A 23,110-nucleotide genomic window follows, 5' to 3' on the forward strand; every position below is an offset into this window, starting at 1 on the left:
TCTTATTTTAAGGGACTCTTAATCCTTTCCCCTCCCAAACATTTAAGAGGTAGGAAAGAGACCGTTTTTACCATTGGTAGTAAGGGGCCAGTTATTACTAGTCTTTCTGATTTCTTTCAAAAGCCCCTGCATCTTCCATATATGTCTTCAGTTATCCTTGATTAAGTATTAACCCTGACTCAGTATTTTCAAAAGCATATTTGTTTGCAACCGGTTAGAGGGGAAAGGTGGTGGAACAGGCCTTTGTTGGGAGGACTCTGTTTAGATCACTGCTGTGTTTAGGGTGTGCTCTTCCACTTAATGAGGGTTGCTCATGTACAGAAGAGAGCATGGGCTCTGAAAGCCAAGAAGACTGCAGTGTTGCCTACTGGTTAGAGCAGATTGAGTCAGGACCCCTGCTTTGTATTCCCAGCTCTCCCATGGATTCAGTTGGGCAAGTCCCTTTAACCCACCCATGCCACAATTTCGCCATCCACCACATGGGGATGTCGTGTGGCTAAATTCATGTTAGTAAAACACTTACAAAAACTTTTGTTCAAGGGTCTAACTGCAGAGTACTAAATGTTGGATGATGCATGTCAAGTTACTTCGCATTCTTTGTGGTGCAGGAGTCTGCGGAGCATTCGAACCTTTGGACTGAGAGTTTTTGTGTCAATATTATCAGTCTTACTAACTAAAACACTGACTGAGACTCTTCTCAAGTTCCTCACATCCACTAAGGTTGACATTTTCACGGCTTCAGGAATGAGACATGAGAAGGTAGATTTGGAGTTTGTTCATTGTCTAATAACACAAACAAGGGGACATTCAATGAAATTGAAAGTGTTAAATTCAAAACTGATGAAAGGAAATGTTTTTTCACACTAAGTGTAAATAGACGGTGGAACTCATTGCCACAGGAAGTTGTTGAGGCCAAGAACTTAATAAGATTAAAAGATGAATGGGATGTTAATATGGATAACAAGAACATCCAGAGTTGTTATACTGTAGTTATTGCTAAAAATTGGAGAAGGGATACTAAACCCCAGGCTTCAGGGGCTTACGTCATTCTCCATGTTAAAGATCAGGATGAGAGCAAGTATGAGCGGCAAATTATCCCACATCTTTCTCTTCAATCATCCAGTGCTGAATGATCTCAAAGAAGAGACTGAATTAGATGGATCTCTGGTCTCATCTAGTTTGGCAGTTCCTGTTTTAAGAAACTTTTTGAAAATCTCAGCCCGAATCTATAGCCTAGGGGTGTAAATCCTCTTCCCCCCGCCCGAAAACATCCTTGACGGTCCTTCTGGGCCATGTTATAAACACTACTTAAAATTAGAGCATCCTTGTTAAGTATGCACAGTTATCTCCATCTCTGACCTTTCTTCCTTCCAGTGCACATGGTCCAGCCTGGCCTACACAATTAGCAAATATTTCATGAGTGAATCAGGCACAGGTGTTTCTATTATTAGTGTAAGGTAAAGAAGGAACTTGATGTAATATCTTTCCCAGGGTGACTCCTGATGGAAACAAACAAAAGCATGTCCCTATTAAAGCTTGAAGCTGAAGCGTAAATACAAAGCTGTCTTTGGTTGGCCTGATTTGAGGGATGGGAGAGGATAAACGTGCTTTGCCCCGCTCCTTTTTTTTTTTTTCTTTCATACACTTGTGCAAAAATATTGAGATTTATCCTGTAACCTCCAACTCTTTATTTACAAGTACCGTCCATACAGTGATTTTTACGTCTGAGACGCCACCACGGCTGTCCTCCTGGAATGGCTGTGAGCCTGGAATTGTAATGGAACAATGTTTGCACTATTTGTTGTGGTAATAGTTGTCAAAAGCACAGCAATTGGATGTCACCTGCTCTATAAATAAATACAAGCATCTTTCTTCTCAGTGCACATGCACCCGGACCATAAGCAATGCTCTTGCTGTTTGCTTCGACTGCATGACTTGGTGCATCTTCATATTATTAACTTTAAACAAGCCCTTTGTTCCCCTTCCCCCCTGCAGACTTTCTGTCATGGCAGTCAGTTGCAGTTCTTTCCTACAACAGCTGGCATCTGCCTGCTCCAAGGAGCTTCTGTTGTATTGCTGACACAGGTTACAGTGTGGGACGGACTGCAGGCTGGTATGCGAAGCTCCGATAGGTGAGGTGAATCACAAGGAGGGCAAGGCATTTTCCATGAACAGAAATGTTATAGTTGCACAATAGTGTGTATGTTAAAACACACAACCCTGCATGCTACGTTTTTGGTTTAAAAAAAAAAAGTTTGGTGCATTCTCAGGTTCTATTGCAGTAAGTCTTTAATTCAATTTAATTTAATTTAAGAAGACAGAAGTGGAGGCATAAGCAAGCACACAGCTTTGTTTATAAACCTTGTCCTTGTCTTACATTTTCCTTCTTTTTTTGATTAGGTCTCACTGTTTGCACTCTAAATAAAGCAAGATGCAAGCTCACTGGGCCAGGGGCAGGGGCCAGTCCTCCTTTCAAGTGAAGCACACACCGTTTCAGTAATGGGCCATGCTGTGTGGTTTCGGAGCCCTGCAGCTTTGCGGAAAGCAGGATAGCATTCTAATACTCTGTTTTCGGTTTGTGTTCCTTGGTTGTGTGTGGTGACATAAAAAACTAACAGAGAGCCCTGGTATTAGCCTGTCTGCACAGCTGTCATGTTTAACTGTTTCATTATTGCCCTTGATCTAAAATTGCCTGCATTTGGTTGGAAGGGGTGTGTCGGTAAAAGCTGCCTTTTAAAATCCAGCTTGGGTTTAACAACCCACTTTGTCCAGAAATGTGTCCCGATGGGATGCATTTTAAGAAATCCTGTACTTCAATGGCCTCCATAATTGGCCTTGGTCCAGTTTCCTGTTTGACGTCATGTGCTTGCAGTTTTTACAACTGTTGAGCTTTCAAAGTGTAATCTGAGCTGAAGCTGGCCAACTTCAGCAGCTGCCTGTGTAGGAACACTGCACTCTGCCATCTCTATCTTTTCCTCTTTCCTCCAGCACACTCAAGACAGAAAACGTAGAATGATCTAACTGCTTCTAGTTTGTGCATGGGGTGTGGAGGGCAGGAAAGAGAGATCATCGGAAAGGGCTGTTGAGTACTTTGGACCATGCGTGCTTTTTTAAAATAAGTGGTGCTATTTGCAGCAAGCTCTATACACCGGATCCTGCAGACATCTCTCCCTTCTCTCCCCCTACCCCCCCTCCCAGCTGCTTCAAGGCGTGCCGTTTCTGTTCTTCATTTCTGGGAAACCATGGACAAAAAACAAGGTATATGTTGCAATTTCCAAAACACGTGGCGGGAAGATCTGAAGAGCAGTTGAGATGGTAAAAGGGGCTGTAGAACTTTGTCAGTTCATGGCGTGCGGTTTTGCTTTGTAACCTTGCTCGGAGGGGTCTGTATTTGCGGCCAGTTAGCTATTTTTAAAGATACTGGAAGCTTGCAGGCGTTGGGTTGAAATGCCAGCTGTAGGTGTACAGGCCGGCATGAGTATGGAAAAATCTGCAGGGTGTGCAGCTAATCTTCTCTCTTTTTAAAGCATTTGCCATGCACAACAGGCTGTTTGTTTTTTGCACAAAAGTCCCGTTGCACTAGAATTGAGTGCCCAACAGGGAACCAGCCAGCTGCAGTTCAGAGCTGTGATTCAGCAGAGGTTAACAGGTGACTTTTTTTTGTTCGTCTGCAGGCAGCTCTAACTAGAAGGGGCTTTTTATGAACTGCTTTTTTTCTCCTCCTGGTTCACTTGTCGCGCTTTTGTTTTCAACTTCTGCAAAAATTCTACAAAGACGGCTTCTCATAAAAAGTGCCCAGTGGGGTGGGGGACTGCGCTTAGCATTTCCTCCCCACTGCTTTGATTGCTTTTTCCAGGCTGCAGAGTGGTGCAAATATTGCCATGGCTCTCTGCTGGGAGCCAGCTCCCCTCTTTGCTTCAGCTGGCTGTGCCTTTAGCTAAGGAGATTGACACCTGATCTGTTATCTTGCCCTTAAAGCTGACTATTCTGACTGTTATTCTGTGGCTCGGATGAAACACTGGGTATCCCATCTAGCCGCCTCCTTCATTTGCGTTTCTTCATCCCCAAATCAGTGATCGGACTGTCCTGTCCAAGGGCGAACAGAACTTGTTGGATACAAAAGCAAACCCTCTAGAGAGGTGTTGCTAACTTCCTTTCCTCCACCCTCAAGCCTTGTTAACAGTCTTGTTAACGCTCCCAATATCCTCCCAGTTTCCTCTGTATGGTAGATTCTGTAGCGCTTCTGGCTTTCCTCTGCACCCTGGCTTTCCTCTGCACCATGCCTTTCCTGAGGCTGGTACATGGGAGTAGATAGGCCATGAGGCAGCAGAGGTTGCATTTCAAAGGTCAGCTCAGTCAAATAGCTTTATTTACCGTTCTTAAGATTTGTCCTGCTAGTTTCCACCCACGTCAGCCAGTAGGGAGAGGTACCACACACATGCATACACAGAAGTGAAATTAAACAGCTCCAGGAAATATAATTGGCTATTTTTTAACTTTTATCAAGGTTGTGGCATGAGAAATTCAGTCGGTGGCTTTCTCTTGAGAGGGAAATAGTTCCTCTTGCCGCATAAAGGATGCAGAGATGTGCCTGTGGTGGCATGCTGGGGACTGGAATCCTGCCTACGCAAGGAATGCCTGCCAACTTTTCCCCTACGCTGGTGCGACCAATGGCGGCTCTACTCAGCAGTGTTCGAGGACACGGTAGTCAGTGTGCCCGTTCCTTGTCTGCATTGACAGTTTCCTCTATTGGTAGCATCACATTAGGAGAGCTGCACCAGTGCAGAGAATACCATACTATTGGTCCCAGTGTAAATGTACGCTAAGGCAGCTGAGTACTTGCTGTTGGACTGGGAATGGGTGACATGGGATGGATCACTTGATGATTATCTGTTCTGTTCATTCCCTCTGGGGCACCTGGCATTGGCCACTGTTGGAAGACAGGATACTGGGCTAGACGGACCTTTGTTGTGACCCAGTATGGCAGCTCTCATGTTCTCATGCACATGTGCTGTTTCTGTGGCTCTGAGGAGTTGACTGAGTTAGATGAAGTATCAGAGGGGTAGCTGTGTTAGTCTGGATCTGTAAAAAAACAAGAGTCCTATGGCACCTTATAGACTAACAGACTTATTGGAGCATAAGCTTTCATGGGTGAATCCCTGACAAAGTTGGATGAGGCTCACAAGCCTTTTGAGCTCTGCATCCCTGAAATCATGTCATTCCGATTACCATCTCTTCGCCTCATTTGAATTCTGACATGATCCTTGCAGGATGTGCCTGATCCTTGGCTAGCGTGAATCGATGGATCTATGCTGAAAACTGGGGGGCTACCCAGGTTTACAACAGCTGGGGATCTGGCCCCATAGTCCTCAAGCTTCTCGTGCTAGAGATCAATGTACTGGGGAGCTGGGATGAGTCCAGGGTTCTGAGGCAGCAGGAAGCATTTGTTTCTAGCTCTAGCGGAAACCTTGTTGGAATTCAAGTGTGTGGGAGAGATGGTAATCAAGATGACACATGTATGTAGCTGCCTGCTGGGGCTGGAAATGGGTGCTTTACCAGGAGCTGGTCAGGATGGAAGGTCTTGAGTTGCAGGGTTTTATAACTTTCATCCCACGCTCTTTAAAAAGTCCTCTATCCCCCACCCCTTCCTTTGCCCTGAAATGGGGTGTCCGTGTGCTTTTCAGGAGGCAATCACAGTGCACCTCCCTACCTGCCAGGAGCAGTGCCTGGCACTGACCTTGTCAATTCTTGTGCTTCTGAAGAACGACACAGCTCTACTGTGACATGTACCCCTGGGGTCACTAGAGTGGTGGAGCTGAGCTGTGCTGGCCAATCTTGGCACAGTGTTGGGCTTGTTAAGTATGCGTGTGCCTCTGGAGCAAGAGACCGCTGCCAGAGTACAGGGAGTCCTTAGATTGAAGATGACTGTTTTCCTCTTCCTGGGGAGAGCCCTAGTGATCAAGCTAGAATGCCGGGATCAGCTGCAGGTCACCGCTCTCACGCCAGCGGTGTGTGCGTTGTAGCAGCTGTGCACGTGGTCATCCATGTGACTGTCGGTGAGCGCTGAGGGTACTTTTGATCGATGTTAATGGCGCTGCCAGAGCAAGGGAGTTGGGTGCGGAGCCTGACAGTTTCTCCTCCATGCCTTGGTTTAGTCATGGTTTATAGATCTGAGCTAGGAAGTGCCTTCAGGGTGTGCCTAGCGGAGGGGGAGAGTCACACCTTGTAGGGATATTGTGCTGCAGCAGCTAACTCAGTAACTTGCTGGAGTAGGTCATTCCTGTGCGTGCCTCCTTTGACACTGAGGTAGCGCAGCTGTTCTTCTGGTCTGCACCAGATAGCTGTGTTTGGGGGAAGGGGCTGGAGTGTGTGTAAAAGAAACATCAAAGCTCTCATGCTCACCAGCAGAGACAGGTCCTGTGCTTGTCTTCTAGAAGAGTGAGCAGCAAGGATGCTTCCATTTGGGGTTTTCACCAGGAGCTCTGAAACCATTCCTGAGAGCTGCCTTTTCAGTCTATAGCTGAGTCCCCTCTGCCATGGACCGTATAGTGGGGTGCATCAGTCTTCAGTGTGTTTTTGTCCTTGCAAAACCCCTGTGCTGTAATCTCTGCTTTACAGATGGGAAGCTGAGGCACAGAGGGTATGTCTGCGCTGCAATTACACACCTGCAGCTGGCCCGTGCTGGCTGACTCGGGCTCACGGAGCTGTTTAATTGAAGAGTAGATTCTGGCTTCTGGCTTCAAGCTGCAGCCTGAGCTCTAGGACCCTCCCACCTCACAGGGTCCTAGAGCCCGGGCTCCAGCCTGGGCCTGAATCTCTACTCTGCAGTTAAATAACCCCTTAGCCTGAGCCTCTTGGCCCGGAGCAGCTGACACGGCCAGCTGCCGGTGTCTAACTGCCATGTAGCTGTACCCAGGGAGACTAAGTGACTTACCTAAGGTCACACGGGAAGTCTGTGGCAGAGCAGGGTATCAGTCTCAGGTCTGAGTCCCAGGCTAACATCCAAAGCTCTGCACCATCCTCCCTCTCTGCAAGGGGACTGTTTTCTGCCGACATGCAATCTATTAAGTAACATAGTGCAGAGATGTTTGACTTGGCCCCAGCTACCTGTGGACTGACCCCTATGTTCAGGGCCAAGATGGGAGCCTACAGCGAGTCAGAACGGTACCTGGAGCCTGCCTAGGCACCGGCTGAATGCGTCACTTATCACTGTGCTGCAAGCCTCATTGAAGCCTGTGGCATAGAAGCGGCATTGTGTATGCTGCTGGTAGTTACTATGGTAACTTCAGAGCAATAGTGGGTAAATGGGCAGCAGAAGGATTAAGCAAAATAGCTTCCTTTAAACCAGATCCAGCTCATTTCAGTTTCCAGCAGAGACAGAGGCTTTTTAACAGCCACCTTCAGCACTGGCTCCCAATGGAGGCCTTAAACCAGCCTCCCTTTTTGTGCCCGCAAACGAGTACAGATGCAGTTTTATGGGCATAATGATTTGCAGGTGCAGACAAAGGCATGTGGGGTGGAGGGGGCATGCAGGCAGATGTTGACTCATTCTCATTTGCAGGCACAAAAACAGGGAAGCTGGTGTTTTATAAAGCCAGCCCAGACTCATGCTGGATACAGATGCAACAGGACCCTCTTAGAATGACACGTGTCGTCCGTCCTCCGCACACCCTCCCACACACCTCGAACCGCTTCTCTGAGTGGGTAGCTGGAGCTGGACCGTGTATGCTGCATGGCCGGATGGCAATTTGAGACCTAGAATCTCACTCCATCTGAGTTAGCCCTAAGAGGCTTGCACGGCCTTTATCAGTGCACTGGACTGAGTGAATGCACCCAGCAGGAAGTGCGGGAGCAAAGGGCTTTCCTTTTGGACAAGGCTGCATTCTGTTGTTGGGCCTGGGGGTTTGGGCAGGAGGCGGAGTTCTCTTAAAAGGCCCTGACTGAGCAAAGCACTGAAATCCTTTTGTTTTAATGGAATTCAAGTATGTGCTTATGGGTGGGATTTTCCGGACTTGTTGACTTTTGGCCCATTGAAAGGGAATTCACCCCTGCAAGTGAATGTGCTCCCAAGTCACTTAAGCCCATTTGGAAAAATCCCCCCTAAGTGCAAAGTAGGGGTGGATTCAAGGATGCGCTTAAAGTTAAGCATGTGCTAAAGAGTTTCGCTGATTCAGGGCCAAAATGAAGTGCAGGAGAAGCCAGTGAGTCTTGGTGCATGCTCTGTGCTGCTGCTGCAAGTGAATTGGGCAGAGCAGAGACGTGATCTGAGCTGGCGTCAGTGGGATCTAATCTGTGGCTCTGAGGTGAGCTCTCCGCACCTGGAAACGCCTGGCTTCTGGGGGCGGGGGAATTTCCGAGCTGGTGAATGGATTTGTGCTTTGTTTCGTGTTTGCTCCTATAGTACTCAAGCAAGTATTCAGAGAAGTATCATCAGAGTGTAAATCTTCCAGGGTTATTTATAGCTGGGTGAGGGAAGCTGGGCTTGGTGAGGAAAAACTGCAGCACTCACAGTTTCAGGTTTGCTAGCATGCAGCGTTGACAGCTCGCTAAACAGAAGGCAGACTCTCCAGCAGAGCTTGCTCCGTTAGGAGTAGAGGCTAGTCAGAGAGCTTGCACCTCTGCCCCCCAACAGTGTAGGACTCTTGTTGGTCAGGGTGGTGGGGATTTCGTTGTGACACAAGTTATGATCCTTTTCCTTATCTCCAGTGTTGCAGCTGCACAATGGGAATAAATATGGGAGCTGGTTTTGTTGGTGCATGATGGGGAAGATGAGGCTAATAAGGGGGTTCTCACTGAGCCCACCTCCCTCAATGGGACAGGAGGGGAGTGCTGCTGGTGCAGGGTGCTTTGGTACTGGGCCTGGGGAGGGGGAAGGGGGTTGCCTTGCTCAGCAGCGTCCTGGTTGGTCTAGGAGCAGAACTGACAGGCTCCAAAGAGGGTCTCCACCAGATCTCTTCTGGGCTTGGACAGGGGTAGAGAACACCCTGGAGCGATTAACCCAGGAGTCGGCAACCTTTCAGAAGTGCTGTGCCGAGGCTTCATTTAGTCACTCTAATTTAAAGTTTCGTGTGCCGGTAATACATTTTAATGTTTTTAGAAGGTCTCTTTCTTTAAGTCTAAAATATGTACAATAGTTTAGTTATATAAAGTAAATAAGGTTTTTAAAATGTTTAAGAAGATTCATTTAAAATTAAATCAAAATGCAGAGCCCCCTGGACTGGTGGCCAGGTCCCAGGCAGTGTGAGTGCCACTGAAAATCAGCTCATGTGCCTCCTTTGGCACCTGTGCCATAGATTGCCTACCCCTGGATTAACCTTTCCATTGCACGGAGTGGTACCAATGGTCATTAACCGAGCATGCCCTACGGGGCAACTCATGGTGTAGCTGCTGCCAGCGAATCTTCCCGGGGTGAACCTTGGCCAGCCAGAGGCCCTGGCGTAGTCGGCTGTTGGGTGACCAAAGATGGATGGCTTGCCCAGTGCTCTAGCTCAGCACTGTTGTGTACGTTCACCAGATCACAGGGATTGCCTGCGACATGAGGGGCTGCTCCATTGAACTCTGGAGCAGGGAAGATGAAAGGCAGTGGGTGGTGGAGGAAGGGCCTCTGATATCCAGTGGCTGCTCTGATCTGGTGATCTGCATAAAGTTTCCCTCCTGGCATTTGTTCTGAGCCATCCTACAGCGTGGTATGAAAGCAGGTGGCATTATTAAGCTCTTTGACTGGGGTGCCAGGGGCTGGAATCCAGCACGGCCTCCTAGCAGAAACCTTCAGATCTGCATTTTCCACCTTGTCCCCCTTCCATGTTCTGAGCCATTAGCAAGGCTGCAGTTTGTGGGAGGAGGGGAGGATGAGAAGTGTATTTCAGGAGCTCTTATTGTCAGGGGCATCTGGTGACATGCACAGCAACAGTTTGTTGGGAACGTTATGTATGTCTCGTCTGTCTGATCAGGACACAGAGGGCCGTGGCAATTGCTGCCTCTCTGGGTCCATTAATGGTACTGCAGGAATTCTCCTCTCCTGTATGCACAGCAGCCTTGCTGCCATTCAGCACTGATGTCCTGCTGTTTCCGCTCTGAGATCTCAATCTAAGCTGTGCTCCCCCTCTGTTGGGTTCAGAGACCTGGACACACTTTGACTATGCCCCCATGAGGCAGATGGGTAGGTACCATTCCCACTTCGCAGGGAGGTGGTAACTTGCTCAAGGGTATTTAGCTGCTAGAACCGGGGAGTTCCTGCGATCAGGTCACTAGAAGACCCCTCTCTTCAAGTGTCTTCTAGGACAATGTGCTAAAAGAGCTGTTGGCAGCAAACTCCATCTTCCTTTTGGTACTTTCACAATGCTGGTTGGTTGGTGTCTGTAAAATGCAGTTTTAAACCTCTTAACAGCTGCCTACTAGCTCTTTCCGGATGAAATCTGTGATATTCTTGTGCTGAGTGAATCTTGTAGGATCTGGTGGCTTGGGCTTCTGTCATGTAACGTTAATGGTGCGGCGACCTCGTGTGGCCAAAAGATCTCCTATCAACTCAGCGCAGTTAATGCATAAAATGAGAGGGGAGCTTGGCTTATTGAATGTGATCTTTTGCAGTCTCCACTGTAGGCTGCAACTTCCATGCCTAATGCATTCTGCTGAATTTGGCAGAACAACTTCATTGCAGGATATTATCTCCAATTTTGCTGCAGCTCCATTTCGTATTTTCTGCAAAGGTAGGAGAAGCTCACAAGCAGGGTCTCTTTCCTTTTCAGATGTGTGTGGAGCACTGGAGTGAATTTTGTTACCCACTAGCATGGAGGCTTGATTTGTACCAAGCCTGGTCTTACTCCATTAAAACTGATCTAATCTTTCTCTATTTTTTTTCTTTTTAGATCCCAAAGGATCTTTAGAGCCACCCAAGCCAGGTAGGTGCCCAGCAAAATGATTTATTTAAGCTGATCTGCGTAATGAAAAGTGCATCAGGGATCGTAAGAGCAGTGTATCACACACAGCTTGGCCAAGGTGCTTTGCCAGACCCCTTTTTGTCCTGCTGTTCTTGGACAATGGTGTCCTAGCCTGGGCTTCTGTGATGTGGACAAATATCCGTTAATGGCTGTGACGAGACCCGCAGCCTGTTTTCACTGTGACTGACACAAAATTTAAAGCCAATGGCTCAATCCTCCCCTGCCCTGTTATCACCTACAGCTGGCAGCACTACACTCACCTCCGAGAGGTGTTGATGACAAGGTGCAGGATAGAAGAGAATCAGGCCTCTGGTCTCCCCAGAAATGAAAGGCTGGTGCATCTGGTTCCTTGCACCACTGGCCTGTTTCTAAAGCCCTTGCAAGCCCAGTTGTGCTGGAGTTGCCCTGTTTCTTAGGCTTGTACATAATGGGACAGTCAGGAAGAGAGCATTCCCCGCCAGCTTGCGCTTCTGCGTCTCTTGCTGGCTACGTTCTGCTGTGACATAGACTGTTCTCGAGAGGGGGAGAAAGAAACCACCAAAGCACTTGGAGAGAGGAGGAACAAAAGACTAGACCAAGGAGCAGCAGTGGGGAAGCCCAAGGTAGCTAGGTTTCCCTTATGGGCCGAACGATCTGGCACAGGCAGGTTAAGACGGGGCTGTGATATCTGGCTAAGAACCATTTCTGAACCCCCGAGTTACTTCCTGTTCTGCTTAAATCAAGTTATAATGAAAAGCAGCCAGCCAGCCCCGGGGTTCAAGTGGCCATGGAACTGGCTGGTAACTTTGCTGTAGCCGGTCTATACGTGCAGGGTGGGGAGAGAATTAGCAAATGTGTCTGTAGCTGTCCGGTGTCTCTTCTCTTTCAGTGAAAGGCAAGAAAAAACGAGATCTGAAAATAACATGTCCCCCCATCAAGCAACCTGTCGTGAACCCAACGTAAGTCGCTGCTGCTGAGTGCTGACTTTCCATGCTCCTGCAAGTCTGCCTTGAGATTTCAGGCTAAAGATTTAACGATTTGCCAACGCAAGAGGAATATTCCATTTCAATTTCAGAAATCCAGCTTTCTTTGATTTCTATTTTTTTTTTTGGTGTAAATTTAATGTTTAAACCTTTTTTTCATGGTATTGTGGTGCCTAGGTGCCCGGCTCGCAGTGGTGTTGACCAATCCACACAGCGAGCCATTGATCTCACTGACGTGCTACAGTGTTGTTTGTGTTAGGATTAGAAGCACCATGTGACCTGTGAGCTGGCTGTGGGCGTCAGAGCTGGGAAATGTTATTTAACGGGCTGCTGGAATCTTGCTGCATTAGAGTTAATTTCAATCATTAACACTCTAATGCCTTGGTACAAGGAGGGCACAGAATATCTTGTTTTTGTTGCCGCAATCCGATGCCTGTGTTAGGTGCCCACTTGTATCTCAGCTCACTGGAGTGTGTCTCTCTCCTGTATACTGTGGAAGTCATTCCTTGCTGCACATGGGATGGAGAGCCATTGGTAGCAGTGATCAGAGTTTTGCAGCATGCAGACAGGTACAAGGCCCTGCCTGCCCCTTTGTCCTGACCTGCAACACCGCACCTGGTTTATTCCTAAACTGATCCTAGCAGAGGCCACCAGTTGGCGAACCATCAGGCTCATTCAGTTATGCTCCTCTCAACATTTGAATGCAAGTCTCCAAAGGGGAAAGCTTAATTTGTGAACGCCCTGTTTAATCTCCCTGTCCTTGTCCTCACTCCCAGAGGGCTCCTCGTAAAAGGGATGCTATACAATAGCTTAGGCCCCAAACCCTGGTTTTTCTGAGCTTTACAAAGTGTAACAGAAATATTTCCGTGACCTCAGAGAGCAGTGCAGAGCTTTTGCTTTGGAACGAAACCATTCCTGGAAGGCAGACGTTGCAACGTTGTGCTAGCATGCGAGAACCCAGAGGCTAAACTTAGCTGGCTGTTCTCATTCTCCAAGCTAAGTAGGAGTGGCGGCGAGGGGGGAAGCAACCATGCTTGAGCGATGGGAAGTAAACCTAGATTTTAAGATATATTTTAATAATAATTGAAGGTGGTAGATAGTAACAGGTAATCCAACCAGAGTGTTCATTGCAGCACAGTGCCACTAAAATATTAGGTCTACTTGTGACAGGTTTCAGAGGGGTAGCTGTGTTAGTCTGTATCCTCAAAACCAATGAGGAGTCCTTGTGGTACCTTAGAGACTAACACACTTATTTGAGCCTAAGCTTTCGTGGGCTAAAACCCACTTCATCAGATGCATGAAGTGTCAGAGGTGAGTGAAACAGGCCCTTAAGTAAACAAAATGCCGCATCTAGGAAATAGCTTCTGTCTTCTATTGCTGGGTTTTTCATGCTACTTGGCAGTCATGTTGTGTTGACGGTGGATATCATGATGTGACTGGCTGGGCTAGTCCACCATGAAATCATTGAATGTCATAAATCAGTGTCTCTGGCTGATCTCCTGAAGTGAGAGAATCTCCACTGGCCCATTGGCTGGATGTATTTGACTCCTTCGGGTTGACTATGGCCCGGACTCAACAAACACAGTCTTATGTGCATCGCTTGAATTGTGCGAGTAGGCAGCGGAGGCTCCGTGCGTGGGGAAGGCTACGTATGTACTCCAGTGCTGGCAGGATATAGGCCTGTATTTGTAAATGGGACCCTAAGGATGGGGATGTGGGCAATGCAAGCGCTTTATGGGTTTGAGACATGCACAGTCACTGATCTCCTCCTTGCTAACTTTTCTTTTTTCCGTGCAGGCCCCCAAGGAACTTGGACTCCAGAACCTTCATTACGATTGGAGATAAAGTATGTTTTAACGGTTTTTCCTCCTTCTGGTCCTTGCTCGTACCTTTCCACCCCCATATTTAAACATGTGTCAGATCTGTCTGTCTGTCCATCTCACCAATTGTCAAACATCTACAAGAGCAGTCTTACATTTCAAAGAGCATTGAGCTCAACCTGGTGGCATTGTGCACACCTGCTGCCTCCCTTGGGGTTTCTACAATGGGTTGATATTTCAGTCTGCAAAACCTTCCCCACATTCAGTGACAAGTATCTGCACCAGGGTCTAGAAGGTGAATGGCCAGATGGTACAGCTGATGGAGCTGGGGTGAGGAATTGGTGAAATTTGAAACACTGTCATAAGTTCTGCTTAGCAGTGAATTGATTAAGGCCAGAAGGGACCATTCTGATCCTCCAGCCTGACCCCCTGCATGGCACAGGCCAGAGAACTCCACCCAAGTCATGATAGGTGCCGGAGAGAGTAATGGAATGATGCAGCTCAGAGGTCTTCTGGAGTGGAGTCCTTGGCTCCCTGGGCAGGCCCTGCAGTGCAGAAAGGAACAAGACCTGCTGTGATTCTAGCAGGAGGTGAGTAAGGGATCTGAGCACCAGGACTGCAAAACCTATGCTCTTTGGACGTGTTGGTTGGAATCCAGATTGGGCTGACACAACCCATTGTTCTTCAGAGGCAGATAGCATGCAGCATTCCTTGCACCACTTGTGGGGCTTGTCAAGATGGCACCTTTAAGAAGAGAGGCTCTCTTCTGTGCATGGACGTGAGGGGATCCCCTGGCCTCTTATTGTAAGAGATGGAGGCTTGCCCAAAATACCTCCCCCCATCTCACGGTCCTGTGCATCCACTGTCAACCTAGTGACACCCTCTGCTTCAGAGGTGGGGGCTGTCACCAGGGCTGTGTAGCAAATAGGTCTCTGGCACCTTCTACGTCAGGGTCTCGAAATGCACTCTGTCCTGTAGGGCAGCATTGTCTCTGTTTTCTACATGGAGAAGCTGCGAGACAGAGAAGACAAGAGACTTGGTCAAGGTCACATAGAAAACCTGTGGCAGAACTGCGTCTTCTGAGCCCCAGTCTGTCTCCTTTAGGCCACTGGCCCAGCAATGCTCATGAGAATAGAACATAGCTCTGCGGGTTCCCTGCTTCTGTCCCAGACGGCAGACAGTGTAATGAACCGCGCGGGTTCGAGGGACTTAATTTTCATGTCTCTTTTTAAAATGGGCTATGGATAGCATTATGGGATAGAGAAAGTTGCATGCTTGGAACTTGACCCTTAGCTTCCAGAGATCTCTGGGCGAGTCGTGTCTATCACACAACACGCTGCAAAACTTTCCCAGAGGACGTTGCACCTTGTATTGATGCAAGCGACGTACCAGCTGCGGTGGCTGAATGCTGACGTCACTTGCGTTGACCAAAGTTTGTTGTGTAGGCGTGGCCTTCCTTGATTAGATCACTTTAGGATCCTTGCAGGATAGAAAGTCTTGTGGTGGGTGTGCAAAGCTATTGTGCTTCTGGAACAAATCCATGCGCTGCAGAGAATGGGCACAATCCCCCAGGTGCAGGGCTGGGGTTACAACCCTGATCTCTTGGCCCCCACGCTGCAGGCATGGGCTGCTGCTTGAGCAAGCAGAAATCTCCCTCCTTTGGTAATAGTAGCAGGGCCCTTATCCTCTCTGTGGCTACAGGGCAAAGTGGCATGTCATGTGGCTTGCTTCAGTGCCTGCCTGATCACAGGGCCAAGGACTGCACTGAAGCCTTGTGTGAGGGAATGAGCTTCCCTAGCTCTGTGAAGCACTGTGCAGCTGAAGGGCAGAAGGTGACCTCGCCGAGAGGTGAAGGACCCTTCCTTCAGTGTGCAGAGCTCCAGTGAGTCAGTGAGGTCCATGCACTCTCACTAACAAAAACCCGCTTGTGTTGTTAATTCCCAGGGCTGTTCATTGCAGGTCTCTAAAGAGAAGCCATACCTGGGTCTTGGACAGCGCCATAACCCTTCTGTGACTCCATGCCTTTCCTCCCCCGTCTCCCTTGGATTTACCCTGCGATGCCTAGCGATCTAATGAAAAACACCAGCTGGAAATAGCTGTTGCCTCTGCTTGTTCGGTCTCTTGTTACGGGCCCTCCTGGGACCGTGTCAGGCTGTTTGCAGTGGGGCTAAAAATAGTCCCTTGGAGGAGAGCTGTAACTAGCCGCTTACCTTCCATCCTGGGCAGGTGGCAAATCAGATAAGATCTGGCTCTTCAGCCCTCCATGCAGGGGGAAGGGGAAGCCTGCGCTCATTCCTGCAAAATGGCCCAATTGCCTTTGTTTGAGTGGCCGTTTGGTAATGGGCATATTAGTAGTTTTTGAGGGGCGGGAGGAGAAAGTGACGCTTTGTAGCAGCCTGGCATTGCGGTGCTCTATGGGGGATGGAACTCAGAGGAAGGACGCTCTGCCCGCTGGTCCGTTTCCTTGCCCTGTGGCTCTCCAAGCCATCCCAGTGCGGAGCTGCACGTTGCCTCCCTACCTTGCGGGATACTAGATGCCGCTGAGCTTGCAGCATACATGCCGCTTGCCACCTCATTTTAATTAAACAAGTGACAGAACTGGCTGGCCAGAAACGTCTCCTCCCTCTCCAGCAGGTGCATGCAGCCTCTTTCCCGTCAGGCTGCTGTGCTGTGGTGTGTGTCTCTCCACAGGCCCTTGACTTCCCCTTTGTGTGCAGGAGTCTTGCTCTGGCTTTTGTGCTCCCTGCACATCAGACTGGAGCAGCATGGGGCAGGGAGGCAGCCTAGGCAGAGAGGGAGCATTGAGGAACCTGCAATTGTGCCTTGAAACCCAGCCATAGTCCACTGTATCTTTGCAACCCATAAATATGTGCATTGTGGCCCCTGCGTGAACCGCAAACCAGCCCTGTCAGGCATTGGCACAGCAGTGTGGAGGGGATTAGTGCCCCTGCACCCGGGCGGGTGGGAACTCCGATCATGGCAAGCAGTGGGAAGGGTGATCCTGGGAACTCCATCGACCTTTCATGGGGCAGGAGTTGTTGCCTTTTGGAAGTGGTTCATGCAAATGCCCAAATAAAAGAATAAACTGGAGCGCTCGCTGAATATCTGTTCTGGAGGCAGCGCAGATGCCCTCTTGGGAGCTGAGAGCCTGCTGCTGCACTCTTCGTCTGCTGGCATCGACGGGAGGCAGCCCCTTTGGGTAATGATTTGCACGGGTCTCTGGTCAGCCTAACTCTGCTTGCTGGCCTGCCCCCTGCCCTAGCCAGCTCCTTCCAGGATGTGCTGTATTGCAGGGGAAGCGGCTGGCATCTTCCTGTGCTGGGCAGTGCATGCCTTATGGCTGAGCTCAGGCGTGGAACTCCCCTGCTTGCTGGACCATATGGGGTCCAGAGACATCTGGCTTTAGTGGACGGTGTTGAGAGTTAAAAGGCAACCTGTGGCAGAGTTCTCCCCTGACCATTACACGGCCTGGTGGCTAATGCAGAGAGGGATCTTTAGGGCCAGATGTCCACTGGCTGCCTGTCTTCAGCACACAGCACTGTTCCCCCTCCATTCTGGGTGTAACCTGCTGGCGTAGTTTCTGGAGCAGAGTCCTCTCTTGGGCAACAAATGTCTTACCTTACCCACCCTTCCTCACAACTTAGCTTTGACTCCTGTGTAAATAGTTGATTTCCTGAAGACCAAAGCAAAACCAGGGGCCATTCCAATCTTGCCTTGCAAAGGGAGGGCTGCAGCTGGCTGGGCAGAGTGCTTGTTGCTTCCTTGCACGATTCTTGGGGTGAGGCACAGATTGGTCTTTGTTGTGCTGAATGGGGGTGTGAATAAATCTTGGGGGAGTAGCCCATGATTACGTAGGAGAAGGATAATGTAGTGGATGGAGCTGTGGGTTGGGCTCGAGATGGGATCAGCATGGGCACATGCTCCCTGTGTGACCTTGGGCGAGTCACTTATTCTACCCTGAGTCTCTCCGTTCCCTGTCTGTTAAATGGGGCTTGCACATCCCTACCTCACTGGGGTGTCACAAGGATAAAATCCATTCACGGTTGTCTGGTGCACAGATGCCAGGGGACGATGACTGTATAATATCTAGACGGAAAGTAGGGAGAACCCTGGAGTGAGTGAAGACGGTACTCTGCCGTCGCCAGAAGCCATGCAAGTGTCCTCCTTCACCAGCTATGTTCCCCTGTTTAAATTCCACTTTGCCTTGTAGCAAGAGCTGTAATGTAACAAACTTGATGATGCAAAGAGCAGAAGGGGGCATCAGCCCTTTCTGTTCCTCACTGTGTATGAAGGTGGCTGGAAAGGTGTGTGTTAAAAAATCTCAACCCTTAGAAATATCAGGAACATCAATTCTAGCCTTCATCTCTTTGCAGGAAGCACTGTTGAGTGACTCTCAGATCTGCGGGAAGCTATCCCAGCCCGGGACAGAAGGGATGAGTGGAGTTGACTTTCTTTTAGATGTTAAATGCAACGAAGTTAAACAGTCTCAATTAAAATCCCCTCCTTGATTAACCAGCTTTCACTTCATTGGTATGAGGGACATTACAGGAATTGCTAGACTGGATCAGACCATCTGATCCAGGAACTTGGATCCAACAATAGCCAGTAGCAGTCGTTTCAGAGGAAGGTACAGGAGGCAATGGTGGGATAACTTGCCCCCAGGGAAGTCTGTCCCTAACCCCAATTAGTTAGAGGTTGGTTTATGCCCTGAAATCTGTTTGGATCCTTCTAGCCCTCATAGGTTTCTTAATCCGTATTGTTCTATCTGTGTGCTCTTGTTATCCATCTCCAATCTTCTTTTGATTCCTGACAATCTTGCTAGTTCTCCAGCTTTCCAGAGTCTCCTAGGGTAGACAAGATTGCAGTTTCCGAGGTATCAACAACAAGATGACTATTAATGTTTTTTTTGAGGCGGTGAGGGAAGAATCACCTTTCAGGCTGTCCTGCCTAAGAAGTGTAAATAAGGCAGAAGTCCCTTTTCCCCAGTTCCAGTTGCCTTGAATATATGGGGTTATACACAGATAACAATGCATTGTTCCTTTAAAACAAGGGACTTTGGTATGTCTTAGGGCCGGAGAGGCAACATTTTCTCTCTCCCATCGGTTCACCCAACTAGAAAAACTTGGGTCCACGATCAGCACCGAATGACATTCCTACCACGTCCCTAGGTACATGTCAGTTTAAAGCGGCAGAAAGTGGAAGATCTCTTGGATAGCTGTGATGCACGTGCCCATTGATAAGGTTCCCTAAAGGTCTATTGATTTGAGCTTCTGCAGCAGCACATTTGCTGCCTGGCTGGAGTCTGAAAAGTTTGCAAAGCAGAATGGAGCAGGGGATGGACAGGCTTAGAGAGTTCCATAGTTCCCAGTGTTGCTGGAGGTCACACTTGGGTCACAGCTGCACCCAAGGGTGACATCTGGCTTCCCCATATTTCCTGTGGAATGCAAGATGGTACAGGATAGAGCGGGCCCAGCATTCATCTCAGGTTTGCTGCTTATTCAGCCACTATAGAAATAGCCTTGCACCAGTAATTCTGATACTGAGAAGTGTGTGTGGAGAAACCGACAGCATTAGCTGCAGTTTGCTGTGGCTTAAGGGATAAAATACTGGGCTCTGACGGCCAAGTGTTTGTGGAGCATTGGGCTTCATACAGGTCCTAAGGAGGAAGGCAGCAAGGAATCTGCTTTCGCATCTTAGCAGTTATCTCAGACATGAGGCTGGGAAAATATGCAGTACCCAGGCTTCTGTAACAACCAGCATATGACTTTGTTAGTCAGACACAGTATGTGTCTCCCTGCCTCAGGGCGGCTGCAGAGTTCACCTGAGGTGGCGCCAGTATGTGTTTAATTGATTTCACATGCTTGAGCAAAGCCACTTAGTGAGACCATGGTGTGGAAGCACTTGGTGGAGGTGAAGTGTGACCCAGCCTAGGCCACCACTTCATTGATTGCAGCTAGCATCTAGTGTGACTATGGATTCGTGCTAGGAGATTGCCAAATGTGGATACGTTTCAATAACTTAGGACTTGGCCAACTTCACAGGGGTCTGGTGGGAGGAGGCGCTCTGAAGCCCTGAATTCAGACTTCAGTTCAGCCCACTGGGTGCTGTTAGTCCTAAGCCGGTCTTCTCTTTGCATGATAGCATCTCCTGTGCAGTGGCAACAGGTACGGAACAGATCTAAACAGGATGGTGCTGCGTTTCCAGCATGGTTGGGCATGTCCAGTGGAAGCTCCACAGGGTTTCTTCTCTTATTCGCTAGGAAAGTTGTGGGACAAATGAAAGGTGGGCTAATTAACCTCCCTCACCCTTGCCCGGGGGATGTGAAGTTGTTCGTCTGACCTACTTACAGACACAGCAGTCAGTGGGGATGAAACATGGGACCAAAATTTATAGTGAGCCAAAGAAGTAACTTCACTAGCTGTGCGTATTCAGCAGGCTGTTACAGTCCTGTGGGCCACCTCTAGTAGGAGTCATGACTGAACTACACAGTGTGTTACGGTCTCATCAAAGTGAATGTCTGAGGTGGATGCTTCAGGTCAAGGCTTGGTTCTGTGGTTGGTGTCCATTTTCGTGTGTGGCGGTGCAGGGAGGGGATTGTAGCTCCTCCGCTCTTAGTCGTGTTTCGTCCATCTCCTGTTGGTGCTGTTGTAGACTGTAATGTGTCCTCTCTCCTACAGAACTTTGAAGTGGAGGCCGATGATTTGGTGACCATTTCGGAGCTGGGCCGTGGGGCCTATGGAGTGGTGGAGAAAGTACGGCATGCCCAGAGTGGCACCATCATGGCTGTCAAGGTGAGAACAGCACACTGGGTTCTCCTGCAGGGGAGCGTGAGGACCTAGGGAGAAGCTCCTCTAGTAACCCAGTCTAGCTCCTGTTGGAGCTGATGGAGAGAACCTGAGCGACTCCACTGGCTGTTGGATTGAGCCCCCGTCTCCTTGAGTACCTGGATGTTAATGAGACCCTGCCTAGCTCCATCTGTGACTCCAGCATTCCATGGATTTGAGAAATAGCTCAGTGGTTTGAGCATTGGCCTGCTAAACCTAGGATTGTGAGTTCAATCCTTGAGGGGACCATTTAGGAATGGGGGGGGGGAATCTGTCAGGGATGGTATTTGGTCCTGCTGTGAAGGCAGGGGACTGGACTCGATGACCTTTCAAGGTCCCTTCCAGTCCTACACTTCTATGAATCTATGATTTGAGGAGGCACTTTCTAGGCAAGTAGGAAAGCATGAGCAGAACCCCCCTTCCTGCAGGGCATGAAGCTCTGAAGCATTTCAAAGCTCAGTGCATGATATTCCAGCCACTTCGTTCATGTCCTCGGTCACTTGGACCTGCTGCGTAGGCCACTTGGATGTCTTAATTGCCCGTTCAGGGGCTGCCATGCTTCAGTGCCTGCCACGGAGTCAACTAATGGTACTGGAGACTCCTATCCCTCAGTGGTACCCACGTACACCACCTGGAAATCTGGGACCTACGTATCTAAATGACGTAAGGTGTGGGTGCAATTCTGTCCCTTGTCAGCACTGTAGATGCAAGATGAGAGGCCTAGTGAAGGTTAGGTTAACAATGGGGTCCTTAGACTTCCCGTTAAGTGCTTGGAGCTTTACAGTGTCACGTGTGGGCCCAAGAGCATAACCGTTGGCTAATGACTTTTTTTCTTTCTCAGAGAATCCGAGCGACCGTGAACACTCAGGAGCAGAAGAGGTTACTAATGGACTTGGACATCTCCATGAGGACAGTAGACTGCTTCTATACAGTCACCTTCTATGGAGCCCTCTTCCGAGAGGTAACAGGGCATTATTAGGTCTGGCGCGCTCAGGCAGCTCAGGTCTTAACCTGCTTATGGTATAGGGTGAAATGGTTTCTTGAAGAAACTCATATCCAGCCTCCCCTCGCCATTCTGCATGGGCTGTTTCCGTGGATGGTTAGACTCCAGCGTGGCACAGATCCATCAATTTTCCAGAAGGAGTAGGTCCTAGGCCACCATACTACATCCACAAAGTGCCAAGGAGACTGGGTGGAGGGGTAGTCTCTCTCTCTCTCTCTCTCTCTCTCTCCTCCACTGTCCCACCTCCAGACTGAGGCTCTGATTCAAAGCCCATTGCATCCATGGGGATCTTTCCATCAACCTCGCTGTACTTTGGACCAGGCCCTAAAGGTATCTAAGTGCAGCTTTGGCCCATATGTCTTCATCCCGCCCACGCCCCAGGCAGACTTGATGCTCTGATACAGAAGGAGGTGCTGCGTACACAACAGCTTACAGGTTTGCACGCATCAAAAGGGTAGGGACTGGCACCTTCATTTGATCTCAGGATGATTCTGTGCAAGGAAATTCCTCCTCCTCCTTCCTCATGAACTGCTTCTCTCCTCATTAGGGTGACGTGTGGATCTGCATGGAGCTGATGGACACCTCTCTGGATAAATTCTACAAGAAGGTGCTGGAGAAGAAGAAGACGATCCCTGAGGATATCCTCGGAAAGATCGCTGTGTCTGTGAGTGGTTGACTTTTGATCGGAAAATGCCGTGTGGTGTCCTTCAGTCCCATCCCTCTGCCGATTCCACCTTTGACTCTGGAAGCTTGCACTGCCCCAGGGCTTGGCAGTGACGCATGCTGCACAGGTTCTAAGCATTGTGACGTGCATATGTACGCATGGAGACCACGTGTTGCTGGCGCTGTTGCCCTGAAGCTAATGGCACAAGCCACCTGTTCGAACACATACCCGTTTAGAAGCAGGTGGCGGTTTTGCTAGGAAAGGCTGACAGTGTGAGGTTCAGTGTGTCTAACTAGCTCTTTCTTTTCTGATCTCTAGATTGTGCGAGCACTGGAGCATTTGCACAGTAAACTGTCAGTGATTCACAGAGGTAAGTGCTGGGTGACTAGAATGACCTGCCTGCACGATTCTCTCAATCCATCTTAGAAGGGCACAAATCCTGTAGGATGCTGGGTGTGTCTGGCTCCTGGATTCATTTTGCAGAATCTTGAGACATGCTTCAAACCTAAGGGCCTGACCCTGAGGGATGTTTGGCATCCATGAATCATTGAAGTTGTTCCTTATAACTAAGGCTGTGGGTCTGTCATGGAAGGCATGGATTCTGTGACCTCTGTGACTTCTGCAACAGCTGGTGCTAGCTCAGGGGCTGCTTGAGCCCCTAGCCCCAGCAGGGGTCCTGGGCCACGTGCTGCTTCCTCCTCCACCCCAGCACCAGCAGGGGTCCTGGGCCACGTGCTGCTTCCTCCCCTACCCCAGCACCAGCAGGGGTCCTGGGCCACGTGCTGCCCCCCCCACACACACTCCAACACCAGTAGGGGTCCTGAGCTGTGCGCTGCCACCTTGCCCCCTCCAGCACCAGCAGGGGTCCAAGGCCACCCCCCTCCTCCCCAGCATCCCTGG

At 49.2% G+C, this 23,110-nt stretch overlaps 1 protein-coding gene across 3 annotated transcripts in view; it reads left to right on the plus strand.

Moving 5' to 3' along the window:
- Window positions 1–23,110, plus strand: part of MAP2K3 (mitogen-activated protein kinase kinase 3) — a 50,689-nt gene that overhangs the window by 18,213 nt on the left and 9,366 nt on the right. The window contains exons 1-8 of one of the 3 annotated variants that reach the window (XM_050966596.1): window positions 2,905–3,258; window positions 10,866–10,898; window positions 11,806–11,875; window positions 13,697–13,745; window positions 20,397–20,510; window positions 21,385–21,504; window positions 22,094–22,210; window positions 22,529–22,580. In XM_050966596.1, coding sequence (XP_050822553.1) covers window positions 3,243–3,258; window positions 10,866–10,898; window positions 11,806–11,875; window positions 13,697–13,745; window positions 20,397–20,510; window positions 21,385–21,504; window positions 22,094–22,210; window positions 22,529–22,580 — 571 coding nt within the window. In that variant the 5' untranslated portion in view covers window positions 2,905–3,242. Of the gene's footprint in view, window positions 1–2,904; window positions 3,259–10,052; window positions 10,160–10,865; window positions 10,899–11,805; window positions 11,876–13,696; window positions 13,746–20,396; window positions 20,511–21,384; window positions 21,505–22,093; window positions 22,211–22,528; window positions 22,581–23,110 lie in introns of those variants that run through there. The other 2 variants (XM_050966598.1, XM_050966597.1) reach the window with 2 other exon arrangements.

Source organism: Gopherus flavomarginatus, chromosome 9, assembly GCF_025201925.1.
Source record: "Gopherus flavomarginatus isolate rGopFla2 chromosome 9, rGopFla2.mat.asm, whole genome shotgun sequence".
NCBI classification, from domain to species: Eukaryota; Metazoa; Chordata; order Testudines; family Testudinidae; genus Gopherus; species Gopherus flavomarginatus.